Raw genomic sequence first — 17179 nt, 5'->3', positions numbered from 1 at the left:
GATAGAGAGCTCAAAGGATTTGCCAGATCCTCCCTATGCTTCTTCCCACATACAAGTATACTTACCAGTCAGAAAGAAAAACAGCCTCTGATATGTATTTTCACTCTTATCTTTTCCAGCCACTTCCACATCTACAACTGGGACAAGTCATCTCACAAAATGTGACATAAAGCAGAAAGCCTTCTGTGTAAATGGGGGAGAGTGTTACATGGTTAAAGACCTCCCAAACCCCCCAAGATACCTGTGCAGGTAAGAAATCCTATTTGCTTCTTGTGTTGGAGCCACTGGGCTTCACAATTTTTTTTTTAAAAGGAATACCTGAAAAATGTCGTCTTCTGAACTTGCATTTCGTTATTTTTCACCACGTGGATGTGGAAATAATGCCAAAAATGACCTCTGTGTTCTACATATGAAGCATAGTAGAGGCTACCTGGGAAATATGTCTATGTAATAGTGACACAGCATCTTCCATTGGTGATTATATGGCATGAAATAATACAGCTTGAGCCTTATGTTAGAAATAATAAAAGACACTGTAAACTAAATACTCTGCATCTAGGGAGAAAAGAAAAAGGGTGTGGAAAACTGCATCGAATAACTTCACTTTGTACAGGAGAAACTTATTTTTATTGTCTGATGTACTAACTGAACAGTTTCCCAACTGTTGTGTTTAATTGCATAAAAAACAATGAATATCATGGTCATTGGCGGAGGTTACTATTTTGTGTGCGGATCTTGATTCATGAAGTCTTGTAAGTTTAGTTTAGGCTTATGCACCTTTTTGTGGTCCTGGCTGTGCTGTATTGGACTGCTGCAATAATCCCTTGCATCAGAGAACGCCCATGAAAAGCTACAGCACTGGAATTTACCTCCTGCCTGGGTGCATGTCATGTAATATTTATCCCTGAAGATGAACAAGCCATAGGGACTGCTTCTCACTAGCTTGAGAGAAAACTCAGCATTTAAACCTTGGGAAACATCCTTGGTACCTAAGAGGGCTGAGTGAAAAGGGTGCACTTTCATGAGGATATTGCTGTTTTTCAAACAAATAGTGGATGGTCGGTGAAGACTGTCACCTGCTGTAACTGCATAATTTTTCAATCTCCTAGGAGTAAAAATGAAAAAACACTAATTGTTAAAGATAACTTTGACAGGTGAGTTTGGTGAAAGTCTCTGATGCTTTCATTATGCCAGGAAAACATTGACTTCTTTTCTCTGTTGGTTTTTTGTTTGTTTGTTTGTTTGTTTAAAAAAGGAAAACAAACAAAAGCCATCCAAAACAAACAGCCATCCAAAAAAAAGAAAAAATCACACCAAACCTCACAATGTTCTGGTTTACCTATAAATTTTCTCTTTTTTTGTAGAAAAATCTCATGTGCACATCATGAGTTTTGTTTTGCTTTGGATTTTCATGGATTGCTATGCTGCTGAAAGCAATGAATGTTCCATTGATTCCAGGATCATTTTTAGCTAGAGAATTTGGAAAAGTTATATGTGCTGTGGGTTGGATTCTTTTTAGAGAAAGAGAAAGAAAGATTTATGTTAAATTTACATGGTTGTTGTAAGCCAGCATACAAGATGAGCAGTTTGCTATGACTCTCCAGAGCATGTACAAGAGCCTGCATGTTTCAGCTTCCTATCCAAACACTGTTCAGAAAACTCCAGTGAATGGTAGAGCTGAGCATCAAGCAGACTTGCTAATCATTAACATGGTCATGGCAGTTTCAGAGGTATCCCATCTTCACTGGTATGGGGACTTCTTTATTTTAATTCAGAGATCTGTGTATGTTCTTTGTTGATGTTATAGACTGGCTAGTATTTCTGAGACATTTGAATAAAGTGGGTGCTGTTTTTCCCTATTGTAGACAATAAATAACCTTTAATTCTGGGGCTGGATTTCAAGGAAAAGGCGATTCCCAGATTTGGCAGATGTGCCTCTGCTTGGGTGGTCCAAGACCTATTTGGAAAAAGCATCAGAGCTGTAAAGTTAGACAAGGTGAATCTCATTTACAATAAGGTAGTGGAGGAAGATTCTTACCCTGAGAACAGTCAGGGCCACCACTATTTTGCAGGGCCATTTGCTATGCCTTCTAATACTTGCCAGAACCAAAATTTTATGTTGTGTAGTAAAACTGGATGCAATGCAGCTACGTAAGAAATAAAAATGAGTACTTGAAAGTGGGTGTACTGGGAAACTGAGGGGATGAAATATAGTTTTCTTCTTACGTCTCTAAAGGTATAGATGTCCACTTTTAATTCTAGCATTCCAGTTAATTAAAATAGGTATCTAACCGCTACACATTCTCTTCATTGTTCTAAGAAAATAAATCTACTCCCAGAACATGCTTGTGGAAACAGAATGCTTGAAATATGGTACTTGCTCTTCATATTTCTGCCTCAGTAGCAAGTTCACATTTTTCCATATGGTCCATCTGTTGAGAGCAAAAACAAAATATCTAAAGCATGAGCCATATCATTCTAAATTGGTTTTATCCCTAACCAAAAAAACATGACTCAGATTCAAAACAACCATGGAATTTTCCAAGTAATATCTCTGGTTTTGTAAATCACCTATTCTATTTAGAAACAAAAAACGAAATGGAAAATAAAAAGGAGATTCTAAATTAATCGTCAGTTAAAATCTAGCTACATAGTAAAAAATAAAATATATATATAAAATACATAGTTATGTTCCAGACAGGATCAGGTCTTGCTCTTAAGGATGCTGGTGTGAACTTTGTGAAAATTCCCTGCTTTCAAGACGTAACCATGTCAAATGCTCAAGAAATGTGTGAAGACTTAATAAAGCATTGTACAGCTACATCTGTGGTAGCATGTATCTTCCCCACATATATTTTAATTAAGGCCCAAGACTGAACAGAACAGTCTCAAAATAGGACCGATGAAATAGGAAGCTTTGAGACTACTTAAATAGTGTATAAAATTTTCAGAAGCTTCAGAGAAACATGAGTCACATTTTGAAAACATCATAGACTTAGGAAGCCTGGATGTTACGGGTTTCCTATGAGACTGAGATTCCTAAGTCATTTCTGTTCAGTTGGAAATGTGTCCCCAGTTTCACTGAAGACCAAAAGACTTCAATAAATGCAAAATTAAGAGCAAAATTCTGAGATTTTCTTCTTACTTGAAGAAAAATGTATATGAATATAATATCTGTTACACTTTTAGAGTGTTCTTTTGAAGTATCATACCATGGAGGCCTTGACAGTCTGACCAATTGATTTCTGACTTGCAGACATCATGTTTTCTAGTGGTTTTGTTGTTACTGAAGAAATTTAATTTATGTCCGAATTTCACTGGATAAAAATAATGCTACTCTCTAACAGAAGTACACTGCTGCTTTTCTTAACAGCAAAAGAATTAATTACGTACTTTTTAATGACATAGCCATTTTCTATATGTCTTCATGTAGAAGACGTGTATTCTGCCTTTGTATAATAGAAATTAGCAGAAGTTTCTTCAAATCAGCATTTATGCAAGCAGAAGTTCCAGAGGTATTCATTCAAGAGACAGAATACAAATACTAGTTCTGACTTAGGCAGGAAATGGACTACTAAATATGAAGGGACTTGTACTTCCCATGGGAAAAAACCCATCCTCTCCCACAATGCATTTGTTTGTAGGCAGTGAATGAAATGGAAATAAAAGTTCATTGTTCTGAGAAGTGTCCACTGAGCACATGCAAATGCTGTTCTTTGCAACTGCTATGTGTAGAGGGGAAAAAGCAATTCTTCTGTTACATGTGATTCAGTATTTTGGTTTTACACACTTAATACAACAAATAAATGGCCCAAGTAGCCTTTTTTAAGGCTGATGGGAAATCAAAAGGCTCTCATAGCACAAACATATACGTTTTGCTCTAAGTTGTTTGACCTCAGCTTCTGCTACTGTAATAAGGGACAGTGGTATGTGGACAATGATACAGAAAAGAAAGACTCAACAAGAAATAATGTCTGAAAACTTTGAGTAGGACAAGGTGTTTGGGAAAGGACACTATCACAAGCTGATTGTAAAAGTACAGTCTACAGGAAACAACCTTCAAAATTGCACAGGAAACAGTGCTGCAGTGCACATCTGAGCAATAAAATGCCTTTAGCATTCACACATCATCATAAGCGGACAGGCTCATCTCAGCTTTCCTCTCAGCTGGCCCACCCTGGGCCCATTCTCAAGGGCAGGTGCTGCAACCCATTTGCTGACAATGGTTTCAGAGCGAGTATAAACACACCTGAACTGTTTTCGGCGCCATCTCAGCAGGGCTGACCCTGCTTGGTCTGGAAGTGATTTCAGAATTGTCTACACCAGTGCTCAAGTTGTTTTCATCACCTCCACAGCTGCACCAACGTCTCAAAACAAGCATAGAGGAAGCAAGCAACCACCGGTGGCCAGTGGCAGGAGGAAGATGTGCGGCTTTTAATCATGTTCCTTGGGAATGTGTAGGGTTGAGCCTGAGGAGCAAGGTGTGAACTGAGGGTGTATCCCTGTGAACTGAAAGCCAAGCACGTGCAAACACCAGCTTTCCAGGGACAGCTATTTAACAAGATCACAATAGTGCAAAGTACATTTACTCTTGATTCAGTAACACAGATCAAAATGCTTTCTATCAAAGGCATTTTGCCTTCTATCAAAGGTGCAAAAAGTCTTCTACCATGCCCGGCAATAGCATCTTCTAATGACAGATTTATCCTTGATGCATTTTTCTCTACTGAATGTATCTGTGGAGACTGAGATCTCTCTGCACTGGGTATTTATCAAAAGATGTGACCTTGGCTCTGAAGAAGTTAAACTCCCTTCCTTAATAAATAAATATATCATTACAGCAAATCAGCTCCAAAGAGTCAGCTACAGATCCTCAAAATATACCTTTATTATACAAATACCATTCCTGCATGGTTTATTTAAACAAGACACTAGTGTTTATCCCTGACACTGAACTTCTGCCAGAGGGATTTTCTGAAAGTCTCACTTGTGCAAGAGCAGCATCCCTGTTCTTTAGGCCTAGAGGCAATTGTGGAAAAGCAGCATTTAACACATTGGGTCGGCTTTCAGCAAGCATGAAACTCAGATGGATAGAAGAGATGGAGGATTCTTCTGACCAACATGCATTTGCAAACCTCAAAAGAAGGCTTTCCAGCACCTGACAAGTAAATGATGAAGAAGTTTGAAAAAGAGGCTAGCACCATATCATCAGTGGGAGAAAAAGAGGGGGAGATTTTGGCACCCTGGCAAACTCATGGAAAGCATCACAAAGACACAAGTGAGATGTGTTCTAGGAAGCAGGTATCAGGTAATCTCAGGTTACATGCTGAGCAAGAGTGGAGAGAAGAAGGAGAGAGAGCAAAGATTGAAAACTATAAATATTTAGTGTGGTGGACAGTCATTCACACTTATATCTGAAACACAGGACGCCTGTATTGCTATGGTGATTATTTGGGAGCCTGAGCCCTGCCTCAGAATGGAGAATGAAGGTGAAGGAAGAATTGATAGGCAGCAGCAGAAAAGACGGGCAAATCATAGAAAGAAATTCCTTCTCTGTGATCAAGGGGAAAGCTGCATTGAAGTTTTCTGCAGAAGAGCTTATGAACTGAAAGGACAGACAGCTGTAGGACTGCAAATCTTGAAAGCACTTCTTCCCTCTCATTTTACTTATTGCCTGGACTGACTTTTTCTTTCTGTGAGCCATGTTGAATATCCTTCCCTTTGGGTTTGACTTTGTCTTCTCACTTTTTGGATTTTTTGTGGCGTTTCTGTGATTGCTGTATTAACTTTTCCTCCTCAAAGCAAACTATCAGAAGACACAACATGTCATCACAGAAATAGGGAAATGGTGGTATTTTCATAGATTTTATGGGACAAAGCAACAGTGTAATTTGTTATACACTGCATTGCAAATTTTAAAAAATAACTCAATCTAATCCCTTCATGAGGTGGCATAAGCAGTGAGCTGGTACACATTTTTGCTAGCCATGATTCTTCTTCCTTTTTCAAAACAAACAAAAAGACTTTTTTTTCTCTCATGGATTTTTGCTGTAAATTTTGCAAAATTTTATCTTCTGGAAAGGTTGCACTTTCTTGCCTCTCTTCTGATCATTTTTCACTAACACCTAACCAGGAGGTCACTTAATGCACTCGCACTCCATAGACCAGCAGATGTAAGTCTGTTAGTGCAGTGGTTTTGGTGTACTATTGCTTATCACATTTTTGCCCTTTAGGTGCCAACCTGGATTCACTGGAGCAAGATGTACTGAAACTCTGCCCATGAAAATCCAAAACCAAGAAAGTATGTTAAAATAATCTGAACTTTGCTTTCTTCCCCACTACAGCAACAAAATCAATAGTACTTGGTGTTTTCACAGTTCAGCTGGAACCGGCCTCTTTACTCACTAATTTATGACCTGATTTTCTGAAGTACAATCTGTACACCATGGCATTATTGACCTCCAAAATATTTCTTGTTTGTGTGATTTTTGATCTTTCCATTCATTCACAGATGCATTTGTTTTGCACACACTGGCAGTTTTCCTGTTTGGGAGACTGCTGCAAAGTGCAACCCTAAAAGACCATACTCACGGAGATGAGTATGTACAGATCTTGTGTCCTTGCTGCCTTGTGGAAAGAGCATCCTAAAACCAATTTGGGTCTCTGGAATGGTGAATTTCTGTCTCAGATCTTGAAACACACTTTGATCTGGATTGGTTTGGTTTTGGCTGGTTTTGCAGGGGGTATTTCTTTACATTTCCACAGAGCAAATTACTTGCTCTCGACATCCTGAGCCATTTTGAAACGCTAAACCGAGATTCAGTTTCTGAAAGTGAACTCACCAAGTCATATCAGTTCACACTGAAGGAGCTTCTTTCTTAGCATATATTCACCTCTTCTCTTTTCTCTGTTTTTTTCTCTACCATTTTTTTTGTTTGTTTTTCCTCTCAGGTGCCCAAATGAATTTACTGGTGATCGCTGCCAAAACTACGTAATGGCCAGCTTCTACAGTACGTCCACTACTTTTCTGTCTGTGCCGCAGTAGAAGCATGCTCAGTTGGTGCTGCTTTCTTGTCGCTGCATCTTTCCTCCAATTTTATTTTTTTTTAATCTGTAACTAGATTTGTTGCCTAAGGCCTAATATTGATTGTCCCTGCCTGTTGCATGAAAATTATAACAAAAAGCAATTGCAAGTTATAACAAAAAGCAGTCCTGGGATTGTTTGGCTTTGAGGTTATGGGGAAATGCAAGACTTAGGAATGCTGTGAAATTAACACTGAATGTGTGATTATGGACTCCCTGCTGACATCAAGCAGGAAAGAGTCTCTCATTTTATTTGCCACAAAAAGCTTATGAGTCGTGATGTAGGGCAGCACTCCCTCAACCAAAGGATGGGTAGCTAGTCCTCTGCTTATGAGATTTGCATTTGGAACTAGAGGTTAAAGGTAATAGAGGTGCTTACACCATTTCTTATGAGCACATGCCAAGTCAGGATCAAAATGTTCCTCCACCATGTTGTCCAAGCTTCAGTGGAAAGAGCACAGAAAGGAAAAGGGGGAGAGATGACTTAGACAATGGGATCTGACGTATTTTGGGTATATTGTGGGTAACAGGTGCAAGAGATCAAAGATTAATTGGCCAAATGAAAATATCGGGCACACACATACACAGACTGGTAGAATCAGCACTGCAGTTGCATCCCATAAGGTTTCCCATGGAGGAATGGACTAATTATTATTGCTTGGCAGGGATGTAGTAGAAGGTACACTATATATTTATTTTCTCTCATTGTCTGTAGCAAAGGCAAAGGTAACATATAAGAGAATTGCTTAGACCTTACATTTAAATGCATATGTACTACTCACAATCAATTGTTCCTGGCATCAGAGTGTACTGTGATCTAAACACAACACTACAGAAACTATTTTTTTGATTGATTACTTGCCAGCACAGAAAGACTATATGCTACCTCAATTTAATTTCCATTGGTACATGGGACAAAAAGCTGTAAGCATGTGCTGGACATTTTGGAGCCTGAAGAGATGCACAGGTTTTGTCTTATACTGATGGATGAAAAACATCTGTACATAATTCATACTGTCCGTCATGGAAGCTGCCCACGTAAATCCCAAGAGTGCTGACTGGAGACCACACCTTCCAGCACTCGAGTGTGCATTTTATGCCTTGTTTTAAAAGCTTTATTAGTGTGAGTTATTTTTAAATGGCTCTGGTAACTATGGATTAAAAAAATTTTATGCTGTTACAGTATTTGTTTACCAAGTGTTAGATTTAGGTGGCCTATTCTGTGGATTATGGTGAAAAGTGCAGTTCAGATTTTCTGGTCTTAGAAGAATGATTTAAAAGGATGTGGTGTAAAAATGTGAGATCCATTGTTTGCTGCTGAATTTTATCTGAAAACTATAGAAGAATTGGATGTTGTTTATAAATCCATTTTCCAACCCAGGAGGGAAAAAAATAGTTTAGGTGGGTTTTCATTCCTTTGTTTTTTAGCTTCCTAACCCTGGTTGGGATTTTTCAAGACACCAGATTGAGTTTATCTGAAGTTGCCTCCGTGGCAAAGGCACAGATGCCCTTGCCTTGCTGCTAGAGTTACACTCAGTAATTAGCACTTAAGTTGGTCAAGTCCTTCCTCTCTTTGAAATGCAGAGGCAGGAGAGCACACCACTACCTACCTTAGGCCACTCTGAGAGTCCCAGCCAATGGCTGTGAGACTCTGGCACTTCTGCCTCCCCTGCATCTACACTGCAACATCTGATTTCTTACACTGCTAAAGATCTTGAAATGACACTTTTGGAAAGGGTCCACCGAGGGCACATTTATGGTTTAATTTAAAAAATAAGTGAAAAAGCATTTATATGGCTTTTTATTATTACACCCAAAGCAAACAGGAGCATACTGTTTAACAGAGGACTTAGAAAGAGAGTTCTCTAAAGGCAAATGTTGCATCTGGGACTTAAAGCCAAGCTGATATTTTGCACCAAGTGTTGTGGATGATTACGTTAGCTCTGTAGATGCAGCTTTTAAAAAGTACAGAGCAAACTGGGATGCTAAACAGCATAAGTGCCAGTAGGAAACAAAAATATATGTGTGGACTATACAACACTATCTAATTTCACTGCTTTCAGAAGTGTCTTTCTTATATGGAAAGAAAGAGTCAATGGGGTTCCATGACAAGTGTGCCTACTGATGAGCTGCTACTATCTTAATTTGGCTCTTAAAGAAAATCTGTCTTCAAAAATCTGCCCTAGAGTTGGTATTTGAGAGTCCCAAAGTCACTGGGCTGAGGACCTCTTCTCAGATCAGAACAAGGCACCACTGGGCGTTCTGGAAATGCCCTGTCCCAAGAGTGCAGGAATAACTGGCTTATCTTAACTCATCTCCAGAGCCTGGCTGGCAGACCATGTAGTGTCCTTTCCTTGAGCACAGTAGTCACAGCTGCTACCAGGTGTGTTACCCTGCATTTTTGCTGAGTACTTTGACTTTGAGGCTCATGATGCACCACTGGTCCATAAGACAGCAGAAGGCAGTCCACAAATGGCTGCAAAAATGCATCTGTTCCATACAGATATATTTGCTGTATCTGAACATTCACACATTTTCTCCCTTGAAGTCAAGGAATCAAGGCAAGTGGAGGAGAGCAAAAGTAATGAGTTAATTAAAAGTTTGGGCTGGTTTTTATGTAGTTAAGCATGAGAAGTCTTACAGCAACACTGTGCAGAATGATCCCTGGGATAAGAAACAGCAATAAAGCCATGAATTAATAGAAGGTTGAGGAAACCTCTCTTGAGTTTAATCACAGATAAACCCTTTGGCCTTTCAAGTGCCCCAGGTGGACTAGGGACCCCACCCAAAAGGCTGAGGGACTAGCTTACTTCACTAGTTAATAATTGTATAGGTATTGTGAATTTAGAACTGTTTGGGGGCGTGCTGTGGGCCTTCCTGGGCATCATCTGAACATGGTCCATGCCTTCTGTCAACATGGGGCTCCAGTTTGAACTGTGCGCATTTCAGCTCTGCCATCCCTGGTGAGCAAGAGGGAGCAGAAGGAATTTGCTGTTTAGATGATAGCCTCTGCCTCATACTGTCACGGTGAACCTGGCTGAGGCATTAAAGGAGGTAAGAGCTAAGAAAAGCTCCAGTATTGTAGAAGGTTGACAAAACCTGCAGTTACCGTGTGATGGCCTTGATTTTTCAGTCTTTTCATATAAACTACAGATCTTTAAAAGTCCAACTTTAGCTATTCCACTACCTCAGTATCTCTCAGTATCTCATTTTCTATATATTTCTTAATAGTCACATCTGTATGAGGGTACTAGACAATCTTACCTGAAATTTTCATTTTCTAAGGCCTTTCAGCACCCTAAATTGTACTCTTTATGTGCTGAGACCAAGAGTCCTAAATGATACAAACAGATTTGAAAAATGCCATTGTCCATCTTTTTCTCAATGTTAAAAAAGACAGATTTTCACTCTCAACTTGTCACTTAATATTCATTAAGTGCTATAATTGCTATGATAGGGTATTTCAGTTATGAAAGGACCAATTTTCCATGCCTCTGAGACTCAAACCAATTGTCACATACAGAAGCCATAGGACTTAACACATCGAGTTCAAAACCAATTTTGCAACCTGAGTACTATTGAAATGAACCAGATTTTGGATTCAAAGTGGATGCTAAATATCACAAAGAGACCATATCCCAGTCCCTCCCTCAGACTGAAATGGCTGGCATGCAGGAGCTCTGCTCTGTGATAGTTCAGGAGATTTTAGTTCATTTTCAATTGATATGCCTGAAGAAAAATTTATAATTTTTCTCATTACTCATGGAAAGAAACATGTCACTTTGATGTTTCAGAATTGAAACCTGTCTCCCTGAACCTCTCTGCTGTTGCAGTTGATCCAAATGGGTCCTTCATTTTTCAGGCGCAAGGTGTCTACAAAAACCAGAGGTGGTACATGTCTCCAGACTACCCACCCACCTGAATCCATACAGCAGCCTCCCCAAGGTCTTGAATGCCCAGCAGCTGTGGCACACCACTCATAAACAGGGCATGGAGTTATGAAGGATTCTGTTGCACATTTCCAGGCACCATCCTCTTGTTCTGTAGAGCCTGCTTCTCAGCAGCCTACAGTATATCCAACAAGCTGTAGCTTTAAATCACTTCGGGGAAAAAAAGTTGCTTCCTAAGTATTTTTTCCTGCAATACTCTGATGTCCCCCCAGTCACAACCAGAATGAAAACTGAGTTGGTAAAAATAATTAATTGTATTTATTCTTAGAGCACCTAGAGACAAATACTCAATAGAAGCCACACTGCATGTTAAAAGTATGCAACCATATCAGGCTAAATAGGAAAATATCAAAAATAATCACCTGTTTATAAAAAGAGAAGTGTTGGGATATTCTGCTTATTGGGTCTAGAGAGTGTAACTAGGAATACCACAGATAAGCAAGAGCTACATAATGTCGAGGTTTGAATAAGCAATGCATGTTTCTTCAGCATGTTTTCTTGTTAGGTCTTTCAACTAGAATATATTCCCATCTTAAATACCAACTTCCTATTGAATTACATGAAATAGAAACTGCATGATATGAGTGACTTCCCTAAAATTAAATTACCTTCAAACTAGGTGTCTTACCTATAAATAAGGATAATTATAGCTATATATATGCATGGGCATGTCATTCATTTTATTGAAGACTTAATCAAGCTTTTCTATGCAACTAATGTATATCATTAGCAAAGTTCAGCTAGGCATGTGATACTGGCTCTTTAGGAAGAGACCTGGATGGATTCCAACTTATTTAACCCTTTAAATGTTACTGATTGGCAACAAAGAATTGACATTCCCCATGTGTGCAAACTACATTAAAAAAGACATTTGCTGTGAAAATTGACATTGGATTTAAATTTCACAGCACACAAAAACAAAAAAAGGAAACAGCTACCATGGCTGTGGTGTTGGCCCCACGGGAAGGGTCTCCTAGGGTACCTGATGGGGGTAAACTTGTGTTCCTCCTTACCCCCAGCTGCTGGGGCCTGGGCTGCTGACTTAGGCATGTGATTTGCGTAAAGGGATCAGACCTTGCACCCCAGGGTCCATCCAGCTGGTCAACAAGTTGTTCTGCCAAGGCAGCCGAGTCCAAAGACAGGGAAAAGGGGGTTGGCTCCTCATTTTCCAGAAGCCAGAGGCCTGCTGCAGTCAATTTGCAAAGCAGAGGACTCCCACTACTGAGTAAGCAGTGCCAGCCACCTCCAGGTCACAACCTATAAGAGCAAGGATATTCATTCTGGGGACAGAAGCAGGGCCAGAAGGCAGAGCAATGCACAGCCCATTAGCAGGGGTGTGCTGTCCTTTGTAGAGCATCCCTTTGCTGTCACAGTCCCATGTGAAACCAATCAGCCATTGCACATGGCATGCTCAGGCCATAGCCCTGTTCATTTCAGTAAGATCTTTAAGGATTAATGGTTTCTGCTGCATTCCCTGGACTGTGGCTGCTCAAGTCCCCCAGATACACATGTTTTTGTGTATAAGCCTTGCTGAAGGTCTGGTCAGGTAGCCTAGAGAGATGCTCTTGAGTACTGCCCATGTAACCATGTACCCCTTTGTCCTGTTTCATGTGCAGATATAGAATAGTTTCATGTGCAGACATAGTAATTCTCATATGTAATTTATTTTTAAGTACAGTGTATTGCTCTTTTCTGAAACTTTTTCCTTTTTCTTTCTTTTTTTTGACAACTTTCTGCATTGGCAGAGCATCTTGGGATTGAATTTATGGGTATGGACCAATCATTCCTTTTAGCCTGCAGATTCTAGACCCTGAGAGATAAATCCCTTTTTTTTTTTTTTTCTCCACCTCCCCTTTTCAATTCCTAACCAATTTCTTTATGCTTTAGAAGGGATCATACAGCTATAACAACAACCCTTGTCAAAGTGTTAGTGGAGATCAGTTCACTAAAATGGTAGTAGTGATAGGATATTCCAGACCTAAGGAGTTCTAGGAATTACTGGAGTGATCATAACATAGTGTACATTCCTTTTTCTGCTGTATAGTTTTGACTGGTTTTGACATCTGCTTTTGGTGAGTTCTTCTAGGGTTGCCAGGTTTTGAAAACGTTGTAAGTGTTAAGCAAAATTACTAACTAGTATATTAAAAAAGAGAAATTATTATGGTCACTTAAAATTCTGCAAATTTACAATTTTGAGCTCTGCTTTTCAAATAAAGTTTTATGTCTAAACTCACACCTAGGTGGTTACACACCATGTGCAAAACAGTTGCCTATAGATATCTGTAAATGATGTGCACATATACATTCCTTTCCAGGTCTGTAAAAACAAACTGAACGTTATTTAGGAACTTAAATAGTAGTTTACTATTAGTAATAGTAGTTTACTTAAATAGTAGTTTACAGCTAGATTCCAGATCCTCAAGTCAGCAAATATATTCAATATTTCTAAAACTAAACAAGAACACTGGTAGTGGGCACTATTTTCACACTTCAGCTTCAAATATAATAGAAATATTCAGTCTTATTAATTAATAGACTGTACTTATCTGGCGAGCTATTTGTATTCAGGGGTACAAGTAGTATATTTCTTGTATAGGCTAACTTGAAATTCAGGTCAGTTTTAGTTTGGAATCTCCTATAATTGTTGGTAAATGGGAAAAACCAGATGGTGAGACAGTTTTAGTTCACCTTCTTATTAAAAATGCCCCCACAAAATGTCATTAGCTTAAGCTGTGAACTGTGGACACCCCATTACAGGTCCAAATTTTAAAAGTCACTCACAATCCAGCTTATTTTTGTTGTTATTATTATCATATGGTAGCATTTATTCCTACTTATAAGTATTAGATTGTAGTGGAAGATATATGGCCACATTAACATGAGGAGTTAAATTAAAGTCCTTTAAAAAACTAACATGCAAATTTTGCCTTATATATGAAATTACATCAGCTAAACAACCTCTTAGAATTAAATTATTTTTAAAATCCCCAGACATGTGTAAGAAAAAAAAAAAGCTTTAAAACAGAGCAAATTTAAGACCTCATATATCATCAATTATGTATAAATTAGAGTGATATGAAATTAATTGCATAATATGCATATTTGAAAGGCGGCACATTTAATATATTGACTTAAGTCTTATGTTGATATGATTTGATTTGATTTAATTTAATTTGATTTGATTTTCCTAGCATTCTGCAGGGAAAAAATTATTAAAATTATCTTTCGTACTTAACAGGCTAAAATCTTTTCTAAAATCTCACTGCACATAGAATTTGTTACAGACTTTCCTGCAAGGTTGCTATAAATGTTTTTCAAGATAGTTGGATCAGCATGTGTTATTTAGCTGGGTGTTGTTAACTGACTCTAAATGTTAACACAGTTCAAAGAGAGAGGGCAGTTTTGGGGCAAGATGTATAATCTCAAGTGCCCCACAGGAGTTGTATGCAAAACTCTTCTTGGCCCTAAACAGAGAGTCCAAGGCATGTCTTCGAGGTACTGTGCCATCTGCAGAGTCTTCAGGATTCCAGTCCTGTCCCAGCCACCAGCATCCCCTGTCACCCACATTGGCCCCTGCAGAACACCAGGGCATCCCCCAGCTGGCCCCTGCTGTCCCCTGTCAGCCAGGAGCACGGCCAGGTTTCTATGAGAGCTTGCTGGCTTGCTGAGCATGACATTGCCCAAGGTTTGAGGGAGGGCATGGCAGCACCACCCTCCATGCACACCATGTCAAGCTGCATTGTCCTTAGGGTCTTCTTCCAAAGGGCGCAGGAGGGAACAAAGGCTATGAAAGCAGATTCAGAGGTTAAATTTTCCATGCCCATCAAGACCTACAGTTCCAGCAGACATGCTGGTGCTAGGAGCATTGCTCAGGGCTGCACCCACAGCCCTGCTCCCTCTCTTCATCCCCCATCCCCTGCAGTGAGTGAGCACACAGAAGCATTCCACACATAAGCAACAAGCCTCAGCCCCCTGGCAAACTGTGTCAGGCCATCACTAGCCAGCTGCCCAGCTCATTTGCAACAGCCTCACCCTGCAGCAAACCTCCTGGAGTCAGTGCAATTTTTCCTTCAGTATAAACAAGTGAGCAGAGTGTCCACTGTTAATTAATCTTCTCCCTCCTCTCCCTTGCCCGGCAAAACAAACGGTTGATATGCCATTATTCATTTTGCTTTTGTAAGCTAACAGCTGACAGCATGACAAAAAAAAAATAATTCAAAGCATTTCAAATTAGCCCCTAAATTGCTTAGCACAATTCTCCTGTTTCCTGTGACATCCTTGTAATACACCATTTCCATGGCTAACTAATAAGCGCTTTCAGAAGGGGCAAAAATGGGAAGGGGATCAAGTGCCACTAACTAGCCTAGGCGAGGAGTTATGCTGTATGAGAAATCCCTTCACACTTTGCTTCAACCTTTTTCTTTGTCCCCAAGCATTTTTTCTCTGTTTTTTCCTGGTTCCAAGCATGCTGTGCCAGGCCTGCAATTGACTTCTCTACCCTTTTTATCCTGTCTTTCCCTATATTTCACCTTCCTGTTTTTCTTTGTCCTGGTTTGGTTTGGTTGGAGTTTCAGTCCTTTCTTCCTTCTCTTTTTTGACTTACTGTTCTGGGAGTTATATTTATTTTTCTTTAATACATTTTTGCAGCATCTTAGTTTTACCAAACTCACTTCTTCTCTCCCCTTCCCCCTCTTTGTTAATAATTAGTGCTATTAATTTTGTCTGACAGTGCTCATGACCTGTTTGCTGGTGTTTGTTTTACAGTGGGTTTGGCTTGTAGCACAAACTTGTTCCATGGTGTGGTGCATTGTATCAGAGAAATTAAGATTTATTTTTGCATTCTGGATTGTTGCATGGAGTATTTACCACTTGCCCACAGCAACTTGAAAACAAAACTAGATGAGCTCAGGAAACACACTGGAGGGAAAACTGCTCCCTGTTCAGTAAGGAGCATTTTCCCCTCAACTGGTGTGTCATTTATGGCAGCCCTTCATTTGGACAGAGACATATGGCACATGTGAGAAACCACTATGCACCTCTGTACCTCTTGGTGAATTGCCCCAGAGATTTTACATGCTGACATAAGTCGCTTCCAGCAGGAGTATTGCTGGCATTTATCCCAAAGGTAGTGCAAAGCTGTGCAGCTCTAATTCATTCATTTATTTTTAATCACCTGCTGGTATTCTGACTGTGGTCATATTGCAGATCACTACTGGTCTGTCTCCTTAATAAAAATAAGACTTGAGTAATGCTAGACACCCATTTTTGTCCTAACAGCAGGAACACAAATCCACATCTGTGAAGCGTCAACACAGAACGCGCCTCTGTTTCAGAGCTCCTTACGTAGCATTTCCCCAGCCGAACACTCAGCACTGCTCTCTGCCAAGCATAAGCAAGGCTGGAAAGCATCAGTAGCTCCATCCCAAACATTAGCAGTGCTACTAACACCTTTATAATAGTGAAATATCTCCGATGAATGAGATCGGTAACAAGTTGTCATCACTGAGCAAGTTGCCACCCTAAGATAGAGAGTTCCTTTGTTGGTCACAAAGGGATACAAGTTGAAACTCTGCGTTTCTCTCATACAAGGCACTGCTGGTTGTTGATTTTGCTGTGTTTTAGGAGGAGCACTGAAGAAAGAGTCTGAATTTTATGACCAGAGCTCAAAACCTGTCTTCATTTCCATTGGTGATAAAATTACAAGCCAAGCTCATGTCTCAAATGTAGAAGAGTATTTTGAAATCTCTCCTGTAAAGACAGCTGAGATATAAATTGAGATGGGACCAGAGGGATATTGGATATGAAAACAATCCCAAAAAGATAATAACAAAATAAATTTCTCATAAGACCTGTAAAAATGGCTTTCATTCCAGCTGTCTTTGCAAAACTTCCAAAGCATTTGCAAATTCATGTTATTACCTTACCACACTGCATTTTTATTTCCAGCAAATGCTGTGTTTGTCAATTGTGAAGCTGTTTCTTAGTTATTATTCTCATTGACTTAAAAAAAAAAAGTGACTTTTGACTTTAATTGTTCTCATCCCCAGTATTGTGTTAAGAGTTTGTGGTGTAGTCCTGTTCTCCTTGCAGTCCATGATGAGTCTGCCTGAAGCGTGGTGGCTGTGTCTCGGTGTGGCTGTGTGAAT

At 39.6% G+C, this 17179-nt stretch overlaps 1 protein-coding gene across 9 annotated transcripts in view; it reads left to right on the top strand.

The window, feature by feature from the left end:
• NRG1 (neuregulin 1) overlaps positions 1-17179 on the top strand; it is a 179582-nt gene that overhangs the window by 147437 nt on the left and 14966 nt on the right. For 7 of the 9 annotated variants that reach the window (XM_085043797.1, XM_085043801.1, XM_085043794.1 and 4 more), the window contains 3 exons: positions 120-249; positions 6952-7010; positions 12779-12802. In XM_085043797.1, the coding sequence (XP_084899923.1) occupies positions 120-249; positions 6952-7010; positions 12779-12802 (213 nt within the window). Of the gene's footprint in view, positions 1-119; positions 250-6233; positions 6302-6951; positions 7011-12778; positions 12803-17179 lie in introns of all 9 variants that reach the window. The other 2 variants (XM_085043798.1, XM_085043800.1) reach the window with 2 other exon arrangements.

Source organism: Lichenostomus cassidix, chromosome Z (assembly GCF_008360975.1).
Source record: "Lichenostomus cassidix isolate B80296 chromosome Z, HeHo_3.0, whole genome shotgun sequence".
Classification (NCBI taxonomy): Eukaryota; Metazoa; Chordata; class Aves; order Passeriformes; family Meliphagidae; genus Lichenostomus; species Lichenostomus cassidix.
The sequence above is the reverse complement of the archived record's forward strand: the minus strand, read 5'-3'. Positions and strand labels throughout refer to the sequence as shown.